General features: G+C 47.0%; 2 protein-coding genes and 1 long non-coding RNA gene across 3 annotated transcripts in view; all 3 read left to right on the top strand.

The window, feature by feature from the left end:
- The first annotated feature begins 1463 nt into the window (after positions 1-1463).
- UBE2W (ubiquitin conjugating enzyme E2 W) lies at positions 1464-9753 on the top strand. Its single transcript, XM_078600641.1, has 6 exons — positions 1464-1547; positions 3580-3671; positions 5256-5358; positions 6381-6536; positions 7085-7160; positions 7914-9753. The coding sequence occupies exons 1-6, from the start codon at positions 1533-1535 to the stop codon at positions 7925-7927; spliced, it is 456 nt and encodes a 151-aa protein (XP_078456767.1). The 5' UTR covers positions 1464-1532; the 3' UTR covers positions 7928-9753.
- A 5719-nt stretch (positions 9754-15472) lies between these two features.
- On the top strand, positions 15473-19170 carry LOC144722460 (uncharacterized). The gene is made up of 2 exons (XR_013586059.1): positions 15473-16483; positions 19112-19170. It is a non-coding gene; the product is annotated as an uncharacterized LOC144722460 (long non-coding RNA).
- Positions 19171-19259: 89 nt separating this feature from the next.
- The window catches only part of LOC144722262 (uncharacterized), a 109517-nt gene continuing 107395 nt past the window's right edge, over positions 19260-21381 (top strand). Inside the window, exon 1 of the mRNA XM_078600356.1 lies at positions 19260-20009. Within this exon, the coding sequence (XP_078456482.1) occupies positions 19341-20009 (669 nt within the window). The 5' untranslated portion in view covers positions 19260-19340. The remainder of the gene's footprint in view (positions 20010-21381) is intronic.

The raw sequence follows: 21381 nt of genomic DNA, 5'->3' as shown, positions 1-21381 counted from the left end.
CGTTGTTGCAACGAGAACCAAATATGACCTCGCGTCAACTATTTTTGTTTATTTTAAGAGGCGCCCACTTCTCTTGTCACCCAATTCTCTTGAAAGGGTAAAAACCTATCATATTATCATGGGACCTCCTTTGCCAGTATCAAAATATACTAATAGGGGTTTCCCCCTTTTTTCTGGCAACAAAACTAACACCTTTTGCAAGGAATCATGCTTACAATACTTGCAGTCAAATGCAAACAAAAAACAATACTCTGATAATTTATGCATTGCCTTTGAAACTGATTGGTCCACACCAGAGACAGCTTTCTTTAGAGCCTAGTCTCATATGGTGTTCGACCAGATGACGCCAATGCATAAATTATCAGAGTATTGTTTTTTGTTTGCATTTGACTGCAAGTATTGTGGTTAATGTAAGCATGATTCCTTGCAAAAGGTGTCAGTTTTGTTGCCAGAAAACATGGGAAAAACCCTATTAGAACCTATCACTATATTTTGCCACTGGTAAAGGAGGTCTCATAGTGTAAATGCTTACCCCGAGCTCTCACTTCTCTGATAGTGGCTGTCTTTGAGTTGTACGCCTTTTGGCGTCATCTGGTCCAACACCAATGGAGACTAGGCTCTAAGAAAAGCTGTCTCGGGTGTGGACCAATCAACTTCAAGGACAGTGCATATCATTATCATCATCAGAGTTGTTTCTTTTTGTTTGCATTTTGACTGCTTGTGTTGTGGCTATTGCAAACATGATGCCTTGTATAAAGGTGTCAGTTTTTTTGTACCAGTTGAAAGCAAAGTTTGTGGGTAATAATAGCCATTTTCTGTACTTTTGAAGCATAAGGAATTAGGAAATAACATTACCCAGTGTAATCGGAAAACGTGAACTATTGTGTGTGTGTGCGCGCATTCAATTCCCAACATCGCACTCCGTTTACGTTGGTCCCATGAACCACGGGTCACAACCCCTTTGACCGCTGCACTGCGGTTCATGTTCAAAAACTCAACTGTATTTAAAAAGTAAATTTCTAAACGTTGCTTGCGAATATTGACATAAAGTTTTCGTGACTGCGGAAATTCATATTCTTGGATCTTTCGGTAGAGTCACGTAGATAGGTTCAAAGAAAATAAAAAAATAACACAAAAAACAAAAAACGTCGTAGTTTTGAGTGTTATTTTTTTATTTTCTTTGAACCTATCTACGTGACTTTACCGAAAGACCCAAGAATATTGACCCACGAATAATGTGAAAGGTCAGTTGAGTGGCGGGGTGGTAGGTGGGGGGGTGGTAGGTGGGGGGGGTGGTAGGTGGGGGGGGTGGTAGGTGGGGGGGGTGGTAGGTGGGGGGGGGTGGTAGGTGGGGGGGGGTGGTAGGTGGGGGGGGTGGTAGGTGGGGGGGGGTGGTAGGTGGGGGGGGTGGTAGGTGGGGGGGGGTGGTAGGTGGGGGGGTGGCGAGACGGTGACGTATGTCAGGAAACGGGAAGGGGGACTAACGTCGCTCACGTGACCCGCGCTCCCATAATGCAGCGCGGCTTGGGAAGATGGCGTCCATGCAGGTGAGACCGGTTGCGGCTCCGTCTTGGTTGGTGGTGGAGGTGCTGGGTAGGGGAAGTGGCACTTTAACTTGGTAGCCGCGGACTCGGCTGGCTACCCTTGTAACGCGTGGCGCTCTCGCCCCTCGCTCGATCATCTCTTCGAACGGCGGGGCCGCAAAAAGCGACGGAAGTTTAATGGGGGGGCGCAGTGGCCGCGGCCGTCGCGAGCCGGAGTCGGCGGTGAAACCAGGCGAGCAGCGCCTCACCCCGGGGAGGGGGGCGGACTAGGCCCCAGTGGTGGTTGTTGTTGTTTGGTGGTTGTTGTTGTTGTTTGGTTTAATTCGACTTCACTGGTGTTGATGGTGGTTGCCGCTGTCACTGCCGTAGTGGTTGTTCGCAGCTGCTGGTGTTGTGGGACTAAAGGACCAGCGTGTTTTTGTTCCGTTCCCGTAGCGATGGTAACGCCCCATTGGAACCGTCTTTGTTTAGGTAACGGTGGTTGTATAATCATTGTAAGGTCGTTAATTTTAGTAAGTGTTAAAAGTAGATAGTTGCTTCAACGTTTGTTGTGATATAACACGCAATGTTGAAAATAATGACGTTCAATAGTGACGATGAAATCATTACTCGAAGCACCATTTCGTACAACTGGTGGTGATGATATAACGTGTATTATAATCGCAGTGGTACTATAATCAACATACCGTGTGATGTTAATATATTAATACAACAAAAATAGTTGGGAGCTATTTAATGGCATCACGATAACATTTACGGAGATGCGTTATACTATACTGAGCAATGTGCTAAAGTGCCGTGAAACACCAATGGTCGACAGAAACAGTCTATGCAATCGTGGCTTGATAAAGGGAAATACACCATTTTTTTCGTAGAAGAATGTGTCGCTATACACTGAAATGCATTGTTCTTAAGACATGGTGTAAGGAAACTGGACTACGTAAATGAAGTGGTGCATGTGAGTGGATCATGCCAAAAGGCTTCCCATTAACTGCCCTGGTATCTAAGTCGCTTCAAAACCCCAGCAAGTTTGGTAGTTTTGACAAATCTCTCCGTGAGTTCAAACCAACGCAAGCGTGCGCTAACCACACCCTCGTGTCAATGTCATTTCCCGATGCTCAAACAAGATTGTAGCCTGTAATTACATCACTTTATGAAACGGTTTAAAATGTATACAATAACACTCATATGGGGAGGCGGAGACTGTCCCCCCCGTCATAATAATGTCGAGTTTCCACACAATCCCTCTCCACCATAGTGGAATTTAGATATGACTAAGGGCCCCAAATAGAACCAATTGTTGCCCCATGTTCCTTTTTGGTAGTGAGAACCATTTATTTGAGTAATGATTCATCATCAGTCATTATACATTAACTGCTGAACACACCTCCCCCAAGCCACTGCCATCTGTCGCCTTGCTACGATCTAATCCAGATAGCACCTGCACATGAGCAGATTTCACCACGTCATATACTTGGGTGTCGTACTCCCGACGTATAATTTCTTGGCTGCCACTCATTGTTGATAATCTGCCAACATCATACCTTCCAGCAACGTTCCCTGTCTAAGCCCACTTTTCTTTACCTGCATATGTTCTTTGATCCACGTGTTTTTCTATATTTCTCAGTGTAATGTAATGTCCTGTAAAAATGAAGTTGATATTTGACAACACAGACATAAAAATAACATTTATTTCTCTGGAAAAATTCTGACAAGTCACAAGGTTCTTTGTTTATGATGTTTGTCCAATTCCTTATATTTTTTACGTGGTAGAGAATGTGAATTATCAAGGAAAACACACCGTTTCTACAAAGGAGAACCAGTAAAAATATGCTTTTTGTATTAGAAACCCAGTTGGTTTACCGTATTTCTGTGGCTGCCTCTTAGCCCTGCAGATTTGAATCTGTGAATGGTTTGTTTGAAAATTAAGTTGTCTTCTTCATTGGTTTATTAAAGGGGTGGGGGGGTGGTCATGATGTTTTAAATCAAGTTTGAGTTATGCACAGCATGTGGTGTGCAACTCTCGCTGTTGCAGAAGAGGTTACAGAAAGAGCTGATGGCCCTCCAGAAAGATCCGCCCCCTGGAATGAAGGTTGATGAGAAGAGCATTCAGTCCTCCCTGACACAGTGAGTACGAACGGCACGCCTGGCCCATCTCACTGGACTGAGCAGTGCCCCCCCCCCCCCCCAGCTGATCGTACATCCCAAGCACTCCTTGTAGGGTCACAGTTAACAATTTCGTTTATTTTGAGCACTCAGTTATTAAGTCGTGAGGCCACAAGTCATAACGTGACCTTAATTATTCTCTCCCAACTTCCTATATTTTCCATTGTGCAGTTTGAAATGTTGGATTTAAACTATTGTTTTATTTGTAGCAGCTAAAATGTCAGAACCCCATTATCATTAAACTCTTAATGTCGCCTTGAAAGGAGAAGGAGATGATATGCTTCAGGCAATGGCTCTTTTTCATAGCACAAATAGAGGGGTCAGAGAAATTGTGGATAATATTTCTGACTGCACATCACATCGTGGGAGCTTGATATGAATTACATTTAAAAATGGTTGTTAATGAGCAGATTTGAAATTGACGTGGATTAGTTATCATCAATAAAACAACTCTTATTACCATGAAACTCCATTATCATTACCCAGATGTTATGATGACAGTGTCACAATAACAGTGCCACGCCTGTGTGTACGATTGCCAGACATGGGCCTTATTTACACAGTCATATCCACCGCTGCTTAAAAAACCTTGTCAATATGCTCCTACGTAGGAATGCAAAATTTTAACAACATAGTCCTGGTTTAGTGTCAAATAATTTGCGTATTGGCGATCCGCGATAACTATAACAACCAATCATGTTAATTGACATAGCAACGAGTACTTCATGTTCCCAGTAACATTGATAAAAGTTATGTTTTTCATGCCGTCGCCAGCTGAAAAGTCACTGAATGCTAATGACGATATTACTTTACTGTCGTTTCGAATTTAAGTTCTTCAAACATTTGGTCTATATCTTACACTTCATGGCTTGTTCAAACACGTTTTGTAATTATCTTTAACTTTTATTGATTTAATAGCCTTAACATTGGCTGGCAACTATTCAATGTGCTCTTGGAACTTAATATGCTATGTTTTTTTTTACTATTTTTAATGTATTTTACAATGAATTTTCAATATTTTAAGTGTTCAACAATAATCCAGTCTGAGTGAATATTTGTATCACCTGTTACAAATGTTTTAGCTGTCTGATTCAGCAAAGCATGATGTTGCCTTTGTGCTACTGTGCACACTTTTTTTTAAACCAAAACTTAATTACAGCATGTTACAGTTAATGGGCTTCATTGTAAATCTAACTCCGTATGTTCACATTGCTGTTTTAATTCCGTTATGTTCTCATTGGTTGGCTTCAGGTGGCACACATGAAATAGATTAATTTATTTTATAGTTTGAACGTTTATCATGGTTCTACCGTTTATTATAGCAGATCAGTCTTGAACAATATTTCTTTCTAATGCTCTGACTCCTTTTACAGATCTAAGTGCATTATAAACGATAAAATTACGATGATGGTGACATACCTTGTTACCGTATCCATACCGCAAACGTAATGCTCTGTAATTCGGTCTTTGCACGGTGTCCTGTTTTTATTGTTGTTTATTGAGCACAGACTGATAATGGGAGAGTGATTGTACATTACATTACAGGTGGATTGTTGACATGGAGGGAGCATCTGGCACTCTGTATGAAGGAGAGAAATTTCAACTTCTCTTTAAATTCAGCAGTCGCTACCCATTTGACTCACCACAGGTGAGCTGATGCAATCTTCATTTTCAGGGTACCGGTTATTTAATTGCAGAAATGTTTTTCTCACTTTGTGCTGGTCAGGTATACCGGGTTCCCGTTCAGTAGAAGTTGATATAACTCCTCGTATTAAAATCACAATGTTGGTGTTATATGAATGGAGTAACTTTCTGTTTTCTATCTAAATAGAATTGCTGCTTTGTTGCGGTCAGAACGTGTCGGTATTATGTGATAGTATGCGTTGTATTAACTTTACCTGTATGGTAATCTTTTTGGGCATTGGATCCTCAATGCATTGCATGATATAAAAGATGTATAAATACAATAGCAGATTTGAAGAGGCTATGCGTTTTTGAGTGATGTATACGTTTTTATCTGACCTATCACTTTTCCAAACACTTTTCAATTTAATTTAAATGGCACTTATTAAAATTAGAGTTAAGTTTTCACCCGGTAATTTCCAGAAGTGTGTAATGGTTAACACTTCATTATCCTGGAAACAAGGGTTCAATTCCCTGTCGTGGATAACATCACTGGGGCTTTCCTCTTGGTTGTCGTGTCCTTCAGTGGTTACCTGGTGAAATGGGGAGCTGAGCTCTGGGGAGATATTGATGTCTGCGTGTGCATGCAAGCTACACCACTTGTTTTTTGTGTGCCTCACCAGCCTCAATAGCCGCTCGCTAACAGCAATTTCCTCCGTAGTCTTAAGACGAAATGAAATATATTTGTCTGCGTGAGTCCGAGAGCTGCAGCACAATAGTTGACGTGCTGCACCAAGATCCGAGAGACCTGGATTTGATTCCTAGCCACAGATAACGTCGCAATAAGTATCTTGAGTGTGTGTGTGGACGTCAGCACTGGGGAGATAAAGGCAGCCAAGCGTGATGGTGTTGACACTTACCTGTGCATGTGCCTTGCTTGGCCATACTTGATGCTCGCTTTTAACAGCGCTTGTCTCGAACGTTTAGGACTAAATGTTGATTTTTTTATCCCCGCCGTCTGCGCGCACTCGTTCTCACGTGATGCAGGTCGTCTTCATCGGCGAGAACATCCCCGTGCATCCCCACGTGTACAGCAACGGCCACATCTGCCTGTCCATCCTCACAGAGGATTGGTCCCCGGCGCTCTCCGTTCAGTCCGTCTGCCTTAGCATTATCAGCATGCTGTCCAGCTCCAAGGAGAAGGTGTTGTGCATTTGTAGTTTGCTCGCGCGCACACGTTGTAATCAAAAGATGGGTTTCGTAAATCTTGGCCGAGGTCCCTTAAACGTGTTATCAATTCGTTATCAGTGGTGGATCGGAGGCATTGCTGAAGGTCAAATTGCACAAGTGCAGCCCTTCCACCAGTCCACTGCTGGGTGAGGTTTCCCCCATGCCGTGCGTGTCATTGGGGTTTTGCCTTGGTGCCTTCTGCTGCCCCGCATGTCAACTTGCAAGACCTATGACAAACCTATTTTTGCTGCATGGCGATCACTCATCCGGCCACCCAGGTCACTTACAAACGAGACCATCGCGTGTAGTCTCTGGGTTTTATCACTGGCTTAAATACATTTGACTTGTCTGTGAAGCCTGCTTATTTTCCACGATCTTGACGAGGAATGGAACATTGGAGGCGATTTCTTAATCGGCCAATTCCTGATGAGCAATGTTATATGGATGAGTTTTGCAAATCGCTTGGTAACGTGCCTCTGAAAAAAAAATCTTTGTCTAGATCACTGTTATTTCTTTCGCAGAAACGGCCTCCAGACAATGCACTTTACGTCAGAACGTGTGACAAGAACCCAAAGAAAACGAAATGGTGGTATCACGGTGTGTATCTGCTCTTGTGTGCTGCCGCCACCACCGCCGTCGTCCATGTGTCTTACAAATATTTCACGTGAATATTGAGTTTTTTTTTATTTTCAACGATTGGCGGTTGAGCTGAAAACGTGGCCCCAAAAAAGAACACTTTTATAAATACGCACCGACGTTCCAAACGTCGTACTCAAATGGTAAATGTTGTGGGTTTACTCTCCAACACACCAGTGTGCTGAAGTAGGTGACTAATTGGCACGTTTATTTACGGGACAAACCTTACCAATTGGCTATGTCGGGTGGTGTTGGGTTAACAACACATTCATATTTGTGCGGTCTAACCCAAAAAACCTTTATTATGAGGTCCGACATATTTGAAATGTCATGAATGAGAAGAATTCCTATTCACAAATTGAATGGCCAACCATACTGTCTTTAATGTACATGTGACATTTTCGGTTGTGCACTTTAGGCATTTCCAAAGATTGCAAGTCTTTGAGGTTATGGTCATACATTCTCTAAACATTTTAATACACCATTGCATTGGTGTGCTGAATCATTGTTACAGAAGGCCCATAGTCTGATGGATTTCAGAAGTTGTTTAATACTTGTGCGAGGTGCAATCAAGTAATGGATGTTGATGATGGCTAAAATATTTTAGTTCAATTTGGAGAGGTATACTTTAGTGTATCTTTCCCATGGTCGTACACGCTGGCGCATTGAGTTGCCTTAGCAATTTTATCACTGAACATGTTTCCACCATTGCAGACGACAGCTGCTGACAAAGGGGACCGACTGACAAATGAACGAGGTGGAAGGAGGAAGAGGGGAACGAGAGCGAGAGAGAACAGAATATGAACCAAGTAAAACAGAACCTCCAAAGCACTTTGAACATTCTGAGTGATTGCGAGGAAGCCTGACCCCAGCGTTGATTTGCGTGAGTGTGACGGTGTCGCCACACACTAATCCTGCGCTGCTCGGAGGGACAGCGGTACAAGCTCTCACTGACTTGCGTGGGGGGGGGGTGCAGACTAGAGGTGGTGGGGAAGAGCAGGGCAATTCTTCCTCACTCCCAAAAAACAAACACAAAAACGACGAGTACAAGTTATTTTTTATTGGTGAAACCTCAAATTGGGCTGCAGGTGTATTTTGAATGTAGCTTTCTGTTAAAGGCATCGGAGCTTTCCTTGCCAGTCCAGTGTCTCATTTGCATCCGTGGGATTCTTTTTTGGACGACTGCACTGTTATTTATCTGGTCCCTTGTAAACGATGTTTATTTTTTATGGTAGTGTTGCCCGTGTTAGATATCAATATTGGATAGGTTTACCTCCCCCTGTGGCCCAACATGTTTCTTTGTTGTTGTAGATGTTTATATCTACACTTTGTCAGTGCAATAAATGGAATCAAATCATGCATTTTGTCTTTAAATAAAGAGTGTATACAGTGGTAGTTTTGCGACTGATTTTCTAAACATAACTATTCCATCAATTGCCAGTGTATTAAATGTACATTGTTGCAGGCAATGCAAACGGCGATACAGGCGAACTGTATATATGTTCCTGTCCTTGGTGGAATATAATGTTAATGTGAGTCCTGTTCTCTTAATGTTCAGTCTGAAGTGATTTAAAGGATTTGGACTTGCTTTAAATCTCTTGTGCTGTGAGTGAGGAGGGGATTATTTTATTATTTGCTCTGTATTGTAACATTAAATATACACGTGTTGGTATACTACATTTTGAATGTGCTGTCATGGTCAATAAAATGTTAATGCCCACATATAAAAGCTACTTGAAACACATTTCAATTTTCCACAAGACACCATGCTGGAGAGGTAACATCCAAAGTAGATTTGGCACAATCGACCTATGCGCTACAGTTAAGACCAGAACTACATTATTACTATAAAAATGGGCCCCAAAATCGATAGTCTGAATGCCCTTTTAAGATTGCAATGTTCCCCACCCGAAAGCTCCATGGATGTGTACTTTTGTTGTACATTAAGTAAATGTGTCTATGTACATTACGCTGTACACTGCTTCAGTGTTCTGTGGTCACGTATGCAGTGTATGGGAAGTTTTTTCTGACCATCGGTTACATTGGATCGGCGAAATTCCCGTCGCTTTGTGCAAAATTGCGAATCTTGGGACGGGCAACGGCTGAACAACGACTGAACCCGCAACGGTGGTCACATGCAATCGGTGATGGGGGGGGGGGGGTACAATCACAACTATCTCAACACTTGTGATGTGTACCTTGCTCAACACAAACGCGTGGACTATGTTGTGGCCTTGGTGGGGTCGGGCTTGTTGGTGTTTACCACTCGTCGTGAATTGCATGTGCGCGTCGTCACACTAGCCGCATTGTGTGGAAACTTTGATTTGGGGGTAACGGCAGGGGGGCAAGCGCGACCCGGCTGTTCTTTTCGGTTGGAGCGTTGAGGATGTAAGACTTGGAACACAGCCTTATACTGATTCTAAAAATGTGTGTATACTGTATGAGTAATTGAGCATTTTCACGAGATGTAATATTTTAAAAGCAGTAAAAAAAAACCTGGCCTATCCTTTTTTGTGTGTGCGAGAGGAGAAAATAAAAGATTTTTTTTTTCCAAGCCACTTCGAGTCGAGTGCTTGTTTTCGTCGTGAGTCTCGGTCAATAGACGCGAAATACAAAGCTCGGTCCGATGTTCCCTTTCTTTCAAAGCTCTTCCAAGTTGTAAGCTGCATTACCTCCCGAAACGTCCGATCAATGCTGTCGTATTACTTAACCCCCACCTGTCCCCAGTCTCGGGTTTTCACGGCAGCCAACGGAGTAACGTTCTTGAATAACGTCACCCACCCAGGAAAGCCACACGTGAATCACATGGCCGTATTTTTTTTTTAGAAGGGTCCTGCGTCGTAATATTTAGCCAATTTTAAAAAAGGCTTTTGTATGTGCCTGCGGTAAAGGAATCAAAGAAAGCCCTCCCGTTCTTAGGGGATAGCGCTCCAAAGAGCATGCATTGATTGGTTTGTGAACCCTCAACTTCTATATTGCCACTTTCCCCGACAGCCCAAAGGGGATTTGAGCGTCACAAAAAATGTGGACGCTATCCACTAACCCTTATCTCCGAAGAACGGAATCACAGGTGTGCGCCGCCACGCACGCCTCACGGTTGGCAGCATATTCCTTTTTAAGATTGCATCAAGCAACTTTAATTATCCACCTCGCCGCCACCTCCAGAGGGTGGAGAAAGCGCCTAATCCTGATGATGGCTTCGCAATTCAATTGGTGACGGCGCCAATTGCCTGTGTGGATCGCTTCACCCGTCACGATATGGCGCGTGTCTAATCGATGGCCGTTGCTCGTTGTGTGAACCACAGCTGACCAATTGCGATGTCCTCGTGAAATGTTCCGATTGTGAAACATTCCAAGACCGTTTTGGAATTTGCAGTGGAGTTGCCTCGGGCTGACGAGGCCATTTCCTGGGCCGAAAACAATTACAGGACGCCGATGTAAGATGGTGTCAATGTCATTTTATACGTGGCCTTGCATTAGAGACTGACAACCAAAAAATACACGCAAACGGCTGTTATTTTGTGAAATACAAATGTCGACTGTGTCCTGAGTTGGCTGATAACAATGGGAAAGTTTGAGATTAAAAGGCTTTCAGGGTACGGGGAGGTGTGCAATGATATCTGTCCTGGGCATCAAATTGCGTCATTTAAGTGCACCGAAGCAGTCTTAATGCCTGCGTATTTTAATCTGCTTAGAAGTTAAATTCCATTGTCGAGGTGTGCCAGCCACCGACCTGTTACGTGTTTTTATTGTTTACCTGAACTAATATGAATCCAGATATGATTGCACTCAGGAGTAATTCACTCTCCAATGCCTTACCGAGCCCAACATGCAGCATCTCGCTCTGGTGTTCTTCCCTTGAAAGGGTCGAAGTGATGACGTTGTCATCTGCATGCGGCTATTGAAGACGTGTGACCTTTATAATGAGATGTGACCTTTATAATCAGATAGCGATGGAATAGATACGACTTCATTCAGCTGTAGAGAGACCGTGACTCACGATCCTGAGATTGATGATCGATGTGAGAACTAAACCACTTTGAACATCCGACGTATCCGCAGCGCACGGCCATCGAATCTCAATGGGCTTTCTAGTTATTAAATAAATGACATCGATCAATTAATTACCGTCTCATCGTAGGCGAAGAGAGATCCGAGATGAAATGCTTTGTGATTGGTGGCCCGAGCCAAAGCAGCGTTGGGCGGCCAGTGATTGTACAACTGTCGTATTCGGTATTATAACTCTGACCCTGAGCATACGGTGTGCTTGTAAATAAAGTCGTTTTCACTCAATCATTTTCATCTCAGTGCTTGTTTCTGGACAGCAGCCAGAACCTTGCATAACCTTGCTGTGAGCCACCGGATGAAGCTTCAAATGTCAAATGTTTTTTTGTTTTCTTTTTGTCCGCAGCAGCAACAACGTAAACAGTTACATAATGTAACAAAGTAGGAACTCACAAAAAATGATGTCTGTCTACCTAAAATTTAACTTAGTTCGTTTTTGTTCATCAGCCTGTTGGCCTTCCAGCCCAATGTTTACCAGCATTGACATTCGTATCACGCGAATGCTACACATGGCCGGGTGGCTCAGTGATCAGAATGCTGAACCGAGTTCCTCCCGAGTTTAAAATCCATACAGCCGTCTGTGCTTATAAACCGAATATAAGCAGAACTACAATCCAGCTGCCCACGTGCATAATGTAGTCAGGCAGCCTCGTGGCTTCAAATATCAACATTACCGAGTAGCGTTTGTTTAAGCAAGCAAAGTCTTCATACTCTTTGTTTTTTTCGGTAAAGTCACGTGGGTAAAAAAGAAAATTAAAATAGATTAATTCACGACGTTTCGGAGGCAACACAAGCTTCCGTCTTCAGGTGGAACCGTCACAGCAAAATTAATGTATCAAGTGATCATTACGTTGCCATACATAGCAGGCGTGACCAAAAATATTTCCAAAATTCTAAACAAACACAAGATCCAGGTCCGATTCAGTACAGTACACAAGATCCGTGATCTGATCCCATCCGTAAAGGATGTCCTTCCTGACTTACAGCACCCTGGTGTCTACAAACTGAGTTGCACTTGCGGGCATTGTTATATCGGGGAGACGAAACGACATATTTCCGACCGCATTCGCGATCACAAGTAGGGCCACTTGATACAGTAATTTTGCTGTGACCGTTCCACCTGAAGACGGAAGCTTGTGTTGCCTCCGAAACGTCGTGATTGATATTTATTTTAATGTTTTACCTACGTGACTTTACCGAAAAAAACATAGAGTATGAATCCTTGCAGTCAAGAAATCTTCAAATCTAGAATCAAGCAAAGTCTGTGCCAGTTTCGACCTTCTGGGGACTCGTCAGCTGAGCCAGGCTGGTTAATAAAATGCTGCTAAATTAACGCGAAGCTATTGGCAAGAGCACTGTGTTTAAAATATGGGCCCCGGTTCGATGCAAAACACAAAGACCGCACAAACTCGTGATGCGTTGCCGTGGAGCATTGTGGGTAAAAGCAAATGCGATGAGCGGAATTCAATTCTGTCTTTCCACAGTTCTCTCAAGTGTAGTGCGTTGATGGGTCGGTCACCAATAGCTTGACCCTCCCTCCCCCCCAAAAAATGCATCACATTTAAATTTGGTTCTGTAATTAACGTGAATAAATTGCAGCTCTGAGCGGGAAGTGTATCGGCTTCACTGCTACATACACGCACTTTGTAGAAAAACCACCGAAACATTGCCAATGGCGCAAGAGAGGGCCACGCGGTGAATTTGTGGCAACATCCATGCGATCGATTCATTGTGAGAGAGAGAGAGAAGAGCGGACGCGTGATATGGGCCCGCTCACTTGGTCGCGTGCTTCATTTACTCCGCGCTGTCAATCACCTAGTCACTGTTTAAGTTCGTGGGGTGAGAAGCCACGAGTATTGTTACCATTGTCCGGATTCAGTATCCATTCCTGAGACGCAGAGAACCAAAGCACGGCTCAATATTTTGCGTGCTACGAAGAAGAGGGCCATTGCCCGAAACGTCGCCCATTATATGTTTTCCTTTTCAGGCCACAGTGTTATGGGTGAACGTGTTGAGTTGTTTGTGTGTTTGTTGCTCGTACGCATTGCCAATGCAGTATCACCGAATAGTAGGAACGAATCGAGGGGTGTTTTTTATGGGAAAAAAAGTTGATGTTCCACAAAATATTTGTTTCGGAGCGAAGCAATGATCTCGTGTGCAGTTGCTCGGTCGATTCTTATTGTCATTACATCGCAAGATTGCAAGAGAGAGAGAGAGAGTGGCGGCTTTAGGGGAGGCCTTCATCCAGCAGTGGAGTGACCATGGCTGCTGTTGTTGATATTTTGTATGCTATTCTTTTTTCAACACAACCCATGCATTTTACAATCCAATTTTTTTATTGCATCATTTCCCCACAGATGGCCGCATAGCGAATGGAGTAATTCACTTTACTCCATCGACTACTCTAAAAAAAGCCAGCTGCTACCTTCTGGGCAATCAAATTCTGCGGGTTATCCAGTTTGTTGGGGATATGGTTGGGTTTTTTTTGCCTGGGGAAACCCCCTCGAATGACACAGGCCACGTTACGGGAGACAAGGCAATGGCACGTTTCTGTAAAAAATGTAGGTAGCTCTTGTTTCACAGTGACGACATCACAGTTACCCCCTCGATTTAAGACGAACGCAGGAGGAAGTCTCCACAGATATGGCTGTCGCCTGATGAAGCTGGTTGTCATTACCAGCGAAACGTCGTACTCGATTTGTAACTGTTGTGGATTTACTCTCCGACACAACGCACCAGTGTGCTGAACTAGCAACGAATTGCCATGTTTTGTTTACGTGACAAACTTTGCTATTTGGCTGTGTCGGATGGTGGCGGGTTTAACGACATATTTACGCGATCTAACCCCCCAAAAAACCTTCATTATCGGCAGAGGTCTTGTGTATAGAGACGTACGCTGTCACGCATCCCTCTACAGAATTCATTTACGGCACGATCCACACCTGCGCATGCGTACACGTGTGTGTGCGCGCGCGCGCACGGGGAGGAGCGGTGGTGCAATGGGTTAGCGCGATGACCCTGGCGGCATCTGAAATCGATTGCCGGCCAAGGGTAGCATCAGTGGCGAGTGATATCTGAACCGATATTGCGCTTCCCCGAGTTCGACTCGGGTTTATATTCGTCAACAATACTGCCCTCATAGTAAAAGATCTTAAGCAGACAACTTTCCGGGTGATAGCCCTAAGCGGAAAGATGATATCCCCGATAATATACAGGGTGCTTTAAAAATAATAATGTGAACACTTACATGGGACTATCTTTTTTCATGGAAAAAGAAACGGATAATACACGGTAAACATGATAACAAATGTAATGTTAATAGCTTTCAAAAGTCAAAGAGTTCGCCATCATTGTCAACACGTGCCTGGAATCTTCTCCAGGTGGTCTCCAGGGCCTGGAGGCACATTTCTTCTGTACGTGACCTGTGGTAATGAATTACTGCCAACGCAGTATCGCAATAACATGGTCAGTCTTGCACGAGTACCTGGTGCGCTGTGTAAGCGATCAGCACTAGAGAGACAAAGGCGGCCCGGCGTGGTGCTGGACACGCAACCCACACGTGAGGGCAATAATAGAAGCTCGCTAAACTGCACTTGTCCCAACAACCTATGCAGGCTATACGGGGGATCTTTGACTGTGTGTGCATACAGAGCGCAAAACAAACACGACGAGAATGGATGTAGACACAAACCGGCACCTGCGTGCACACGCACACATTATCCCATTACACCCGTAATGCGTATCCTTTATTTAACCAGGAGCCAATAATATACAGCAATTAAAGGCGACTTATCATTCCATTACCCCATCATCGCATTTACACATAAGCCCATTCCCCAATATCCCCCCTTTGTCACAACAAAGACTCCATATGTCGGGAATCGAACTCGGGTCGCCGGGTTCGTAGTGCAGCGCGCTACCCGCTAAACCACCGCTCCCCACGCCCGCACACACTCACACACACAGACACATTCTGTCTCACACACAGACACATTCTGTCTCACACACAGACACCATCATGCTACCACCCTATCCCATCATCACCGTGCTTCTGCCCTCCCCTCTCGTCCAACCCTCCTCATTCTCTCTCTCTCTCTCGTTCGGGTGCGCTCTCCCCCCGCCCCCCCCCCCACTCGCTCTCCCCACGCCAGCTCCCCTCTGTCGCCAGTTGCGGGCGCTGCGTCTTAGCGAAGCGGAGTTTCCACATCAGTCGGTGTCACGGCGAACAGACGGCGCGGCGCGCGGTGTCGTCTCTCGCGTTCTAGCACCATGGACAGCGGCGGTGTCTGCAAGAGCGTTATCCATCGGCGGCTGGAGGGACCTGGGGCCAGCAGTGGATAGAGACTGGAAGGCGGTGGGTGGATGGGTGGGCGGGCGTGCGGCCGGGCGAGCCAAGCTGGCATCACGAGCGGCATTCTAATGAATAGCACGTACGGCTAAATTATTATTTGTAATCAGCATTGTCGTCTTCGTCAGGATCTTAATCAGCAACAGCTGCTGCTGCTGCTGCTGCTGCAGAAGCGTTATCAACAGCGGCAACATTATCGGTGAAACGATCAGCAGCATTAGCAGTATCATTTAATTTGAGCTTTCAATGGAGTTCATCATCAGCAGTGGCAGCATCAATTTAGAGTTCTTCATTCGCAGCATCAATTGAGTTAACCATCATCAATATCATCAGCCGCAGCATTATCATCAATAACGTTACTTAAGTCGCTACTATCATCACAATCATCCGCACCAGTTTTTTTTTTATTCAACTTCTTTACAATCATCACTATATCAGCATCGTATGAGTTCATCATCACCAATATCAGCAGCAGCGGCAGTGTTTAATTCAACTTCTTTATCATCAACATCATCATTACAGCAGGGCATCGTTTGAGTTCATCGTCGTCGTCGTCGGCTCGAAGCTGGGTCCGGCTGTCGTAAGCTGGTCTCTCTTCGGGCGCCCGGGCAGCAAATCGTCGAGGGCGGGCGCGAGTCTCAGTACGAAGCGAGCGCTCACGACACAGCAGCGCCTCCACCAGCGGCAAGCCGAGCGAGGCTCTCTCATCTCCGCGTCCCATAGATCTGGCGTGAGAACACCGCGCTAATCGTAAAACAACAACGACGACATCTGGGACATCGACAACAATCCAGCAACAACAGCAACCACTGACTACAATTATGGTCGCGTGCGAATCACTCGGCGATGCGTGCCGTGTGATCGAAGCAAGGTGGGTGTCGAGTCCATCGATATCGTCGATTTGTCAAAACTCCGAATGTGCGCTTCCCGCTTGAAACTCTTCGTAAATGTTCGCGGCAATTCGCCGGTGATGGAATTGGTTTCGCAAAGCCCCCGACTCCGCCGATGGGACTGCTCGATATCGAATCCCGGTTGAGAATTCAACAGCCCGCTGCTTGATACTACAGCGCTGATCTCGCAAAGCCAATAATAGGCTGATGGAACTAAAACATGCGTGTGTAGACGGAGGTCTAACCTATTTGTCATCATTAGTCATGTTCCACAGCCTCACATGATAAATGTAGTTGCTTTAAAAATATATATTGCTTTGCGTGTTGAATAGGTCTCAGTCTTGTCGATGGAGTGTTCTTGACAGTAACATCTGGCAACGTAGCTGCATGTGTTTCACCAGGCTGGCAATGTCGATGTGACCCCTGAAGGTCAAAACGTGTCCACAGTTTGCTCGCATATAAACAGGGTCCACTGGATGGCATTGGTCCTGTAAACCAATTGGCTGGTGGACGTTAAAACAGAGATAGAGAGACGAAAAATGGAGTTCTACTCGGTTTTCATGAGTTCCTATTACTGGGATCGTGCCATGTGTGTCCCGGTGCATGCTAGCTATGAGACTCAGCTCTACGTGTCCTTATAAAGTGTCGGGGTCGGGGTTGTTAGTGAGCATCTATTCAGGAACGGGACGGAGCACAATCGGGCGGTGTGGTTCGCACCACGTACGCGCGCATGCACGGCCGCATTTGTCTCTCCCCAGCGGGTGACGACTTTCGCACTCGTTTCAGGCTGAGTCGACCTAGGAGATGTCCGGATCTCGTTCGGATACAAAAAACGTCATTGAGTCGCACACGGAGGGGCGCGCGCACACACGGACACACACACACATCAAAGACACGAACATATACACATGAAGTAAATACACGCTCCCTGCCCAGTATCATACACACAAAGAGAGAAAGAGAGAGACCTCTACACACGTACAGTACACGTGTCAACAAAGGAAGACACACACACACAGATGTCTCGTTTAGTCTGATGGACTGCTCTGAATAATTTGTCCGAGTGAACCACTTCCACGCGTGTATGCGCACGGCGACACGCGCGCGTCAACCCACGTACGTGCGTTACGAACACGTGCGCACAGCGACGTACACACGTGCATGGCGAACACACACACTCGCACTCCACAGCAAAACGTAGACCCAGGCACAAGGAACACGATCCATGTATGTGGGTATGAGCTGTTAGGGAACGACTGCAGGCATGCACGTACACACACGTGTACACACACACGTGTACACACACGTACACGTGTGTGTGTGTGCACAGACACAGAGACACAGACCGATGTACACGCACACAGCACATACTGATAAGGACGAGTCAACAACCGCCGTTCGCCACTAAGTGGCGGTCACGTCATCGCGGCGCTCGTGCCAGGCTAGGTGCACCTTGAGGCTACGTGAAGTGTCGAAGACTCGCTGGCAGAACACGGCTCACGCACGCCTGCTCTCGCATATACTTACCGTGATTACACACGCGGCCAAGCGTACGCACACATAGATGTACACGACCGACAGCACAGATAACACAGGCGCGTACGTGCATAGATTCTAACACTCGCACAGAGATGCACACAGTTTGATACACGGAGACAAACATCCCGTGTGTAGCCTAGGCATGCTGTTAGGGCAAGTGTTGTTAGCGAGTGTTTATTAAGGCCGGGATATATATACTGTATACACACAAGATCCCCCGTATAGCCTCTAACAGGCTGTTGGGGCAAGTGCTGTTAGCGAGTAACACACAAACACCAAGACACACACACACACAGAGAGAGTCGTGTGTCGCGTAGAGACCAGGGATGCCGCATAGGGGGGGGGGGGGGGGAGTGTGAAGATTGTAAACTGCAGCCCGAGCCGAGCACGCGTGAGACTGCGAATGAGCTTTTGCCGTTGCGTTGAAGAGGCCGGCGAGTTTGAACGCGCGCGTGTGTGTGGTGTCCACAGTGGGGAGCGGTGGTGTAGCGGTTAAGCACGCTGCGCTATGAACCTGGCGACCCGGGTTCGATTCCTGCTCACGGTCAACACCAGCGATGATGATCTGAACCGGTCCTGGGCCTCCCCCTAGGTCGACTCGGCCTCAAATGAGCACCTGGTGCGATGCGTAAAACATTCGCCACGAGGGATACAAAGGCGGCCGGGCGTGGTGCTGGCCACCCCCTCACCCAACTCGAGTGCCATTCCGGCCTTCATAGGCTGCTACTCGCTAACAGCACTTGCACTAGCAGTCTGTTAAAGGCTGTACGGGGGGTCTTTGTCTTTGTGTGTGTGGCACCCGTAAGATGTGGCTCGGCATTTTAATGAGGGGATTCAATGCGTAAAATGCACACGTGCAGTACAGCGTTCTTCCTCGTGTCCACAAAATTATTATCACAACTGCTGTCTCGCCTTTGTCGATGAAGCAGTCGTCAATTGTTGTTTGAATCATCAAACGGTGGATTTGGCGAACCGTTCATCACATCGCACGACGGGCATCTGCGGCCGCGTGTGCGTCCAAGCAAATCGCGTCCGCGAATGACCCTCGCTGTGTTTCATTGACCTCTTAGATCTTGCTCACGAGGGACTTGATGTAAGGGAGGAGGAGGGGGAGGAGGAGGAGAGCGGAGGAGGAGGAAGCCAAGAGGTAGCAAAAGGAAGGAAGATCAAAGAGAGCAGGAACACAGGGAACAGGAGGGGAGGGAGGGAGAGGAGCGCAGAGGGAATAGCGGAAGGAGGACACGAGACACCAGGAGCAGGAGAGGAGGAGGAGGAGGTGTCATCATCACAAACACCAGAATGGAAACCCGCGGCTCCACCACATCCCTCGGTGGGTCTCCTCCCAAGCAGCCCCTCCCGGAAGGGCTTGACGGTAGTCACCCGGACACAGTGAACGCTCCCACCGGAGAAGGAGGAGGAGGTGGTGGTGGAGAAGACGCTACGAGATCACCGGCAGAAGAGGCCCCCTCTGCCCCCCGAGAGCCGCTGAGTCGCCGCGTGCGCCTCAACGTGGGCGGCGTGTGCCACGAGGTGCTGTGGCGGACCCTGGAGAGACTTCCGCGGACCAGGCTCGGGAAGCTGAGGGACGCAAGCATCGATGGAGAGGCGGCGGCCCTCTGCGACGATCACAGCCCCGGGGAGAACGAATACTTCTTCGACCGTCACCCGGGCGCGTTCACGTCCATCCTCAACTTCTACCGCACGGGCAAGCTGCACATGATGGAGGAGATGTGCGCCCTCTCCTTCAGCCAGGAGCTCGACTACTGGGGCGTGGACGAGATCTACCTTGAGTCGTGCTGCCAGGCGCGGTACCACCAGAAGAAGGAGCAGATGAACGAGGAGCTGCGGCGCGAGGCGGACACGGCGCGCGAGATGGACGCCGAGGTGTTCGACGGCGCGTGCTGCGCGGAAAAGCGCAAGAGGCTCTGGGACCTCCTCGAGAAGCCAAACTCGTCCGTGGCGGCCAAGGTGAGGCGCGAGTTTTGGGGGGTACAGGCGCACGTAGATACATACCGAATGAGCTAAGGCGCAGCCCCTTCAATTGCTTCGCTCAAGGGCTTCCACTGGAGGGAGCCCGAGATAGCCACATTAGCGGAGGGTTTTGTGGCCAGCACCACGCCCGGCCGCCTTTGTATCCCTCGTGGCGAATGTTTTACGCATCGCACCAGGTACTCATTTGAGGCTGAGTCGACCTAGGGAGAGGCCCAGGACCGGTTCAGATAATCATCGCTGGTGTTGACCGTGAGCGGGAATCGAACCCGGGTCGCCAGGTTCATAGCGCAGCGCGCTAACCCTGCCATGCTGACCGTACGTCTTGGAGGTTATGGCAGTTACCCACGCTTTATCGCACCACACGTGGCCTGCTGATTGACCAGCTGTGGTGTTGTACCCACGTATACAGAGGCGATGTGCTGTGTGGGGAGGTGGGGTGGATTTAATAAATGTGCCTATTTTTTCAACTGCCGCGCCAGGAGATGGAATCGAACCGGCCTACCTCTGAGTTGCAGCTCCAGTGTGCTGACGATTGCACCTCTGCAGTGGTGGTCATATTGGTTCTACAATAAAGGTCGCGCGGTGCGGGGTGGGAGGCGGTGGAGTTGGGGGTGCTGGGTGCACCCTACCCGCAATGTTCGGGGAGCCAATCAAGTTCACGTTATTGAGGTCACCACACATCGCCATCGCTTCCTTTCCTCTGCCAGAATTCCCAGTGGCTACAACAACTCATTACCCACAAGAACTGCTCTTACACTCACTTGAAAAAACAACCCATGGAGTTGTGCCGTGAGGGTCAGGATATGGTGATGGGTATGATGATGATGATGATGATGACCGCTAGTATGATTTATGATGATGGGTGTGATGTGGCTGCTCTCCCCACTGATAGAGTTGTGCCGTGAAGGTCTGGATCTGGTGATAGGTATGATGACGATGATGATAATGGGTATGATGACGATGGTGGGTATGATGATGTTACGTGGGGCCTAACATCAGTGGGCAGCCCGCTCAAAAGTTGCCCCCTTCGAATGTCCCAGCGCTCGTAACACGCCTTTCCTACGCGGGAACTGGATCTTAACAAACGCCTACTTGGTAAGAACGCGGGAGTCCGTGAGTGGATGCAACAGATGCAGCAAACACGCTCTTCTTCGGCGAGTTTACAATTAGACGTGTGCGCGTGTGTGTGTGAGAAAGAGAGAGAAAACCCATTGCTCCACCTACGCTAATGTAACACGTTTCCCCATCCTCACTTTCACCGTACACTAATGTCACTCGAAAAAATATTAATGATAATTATTTGTGGTGGGGGAAGGTTGGGGGGTGGGGGAGAGTTGGAACAGTGGTT

This window comes from Lampetra planeri, chromosome 14, assembly GCF_965212315.1.
Source record: "Lampetra planeri chromosome 14, kcLamPlan1.2.h2, whole genome shotgun sequence".
NCBI lineage: Eukaryota > Metazoa > Chordata > Hyperoartia > Petromyzontiformes > Petromyzontidae > Lampetra > Lampetra planeri.
This window is presented reverse-complemented; position numbering and strand designations above follow the sequence as displayed.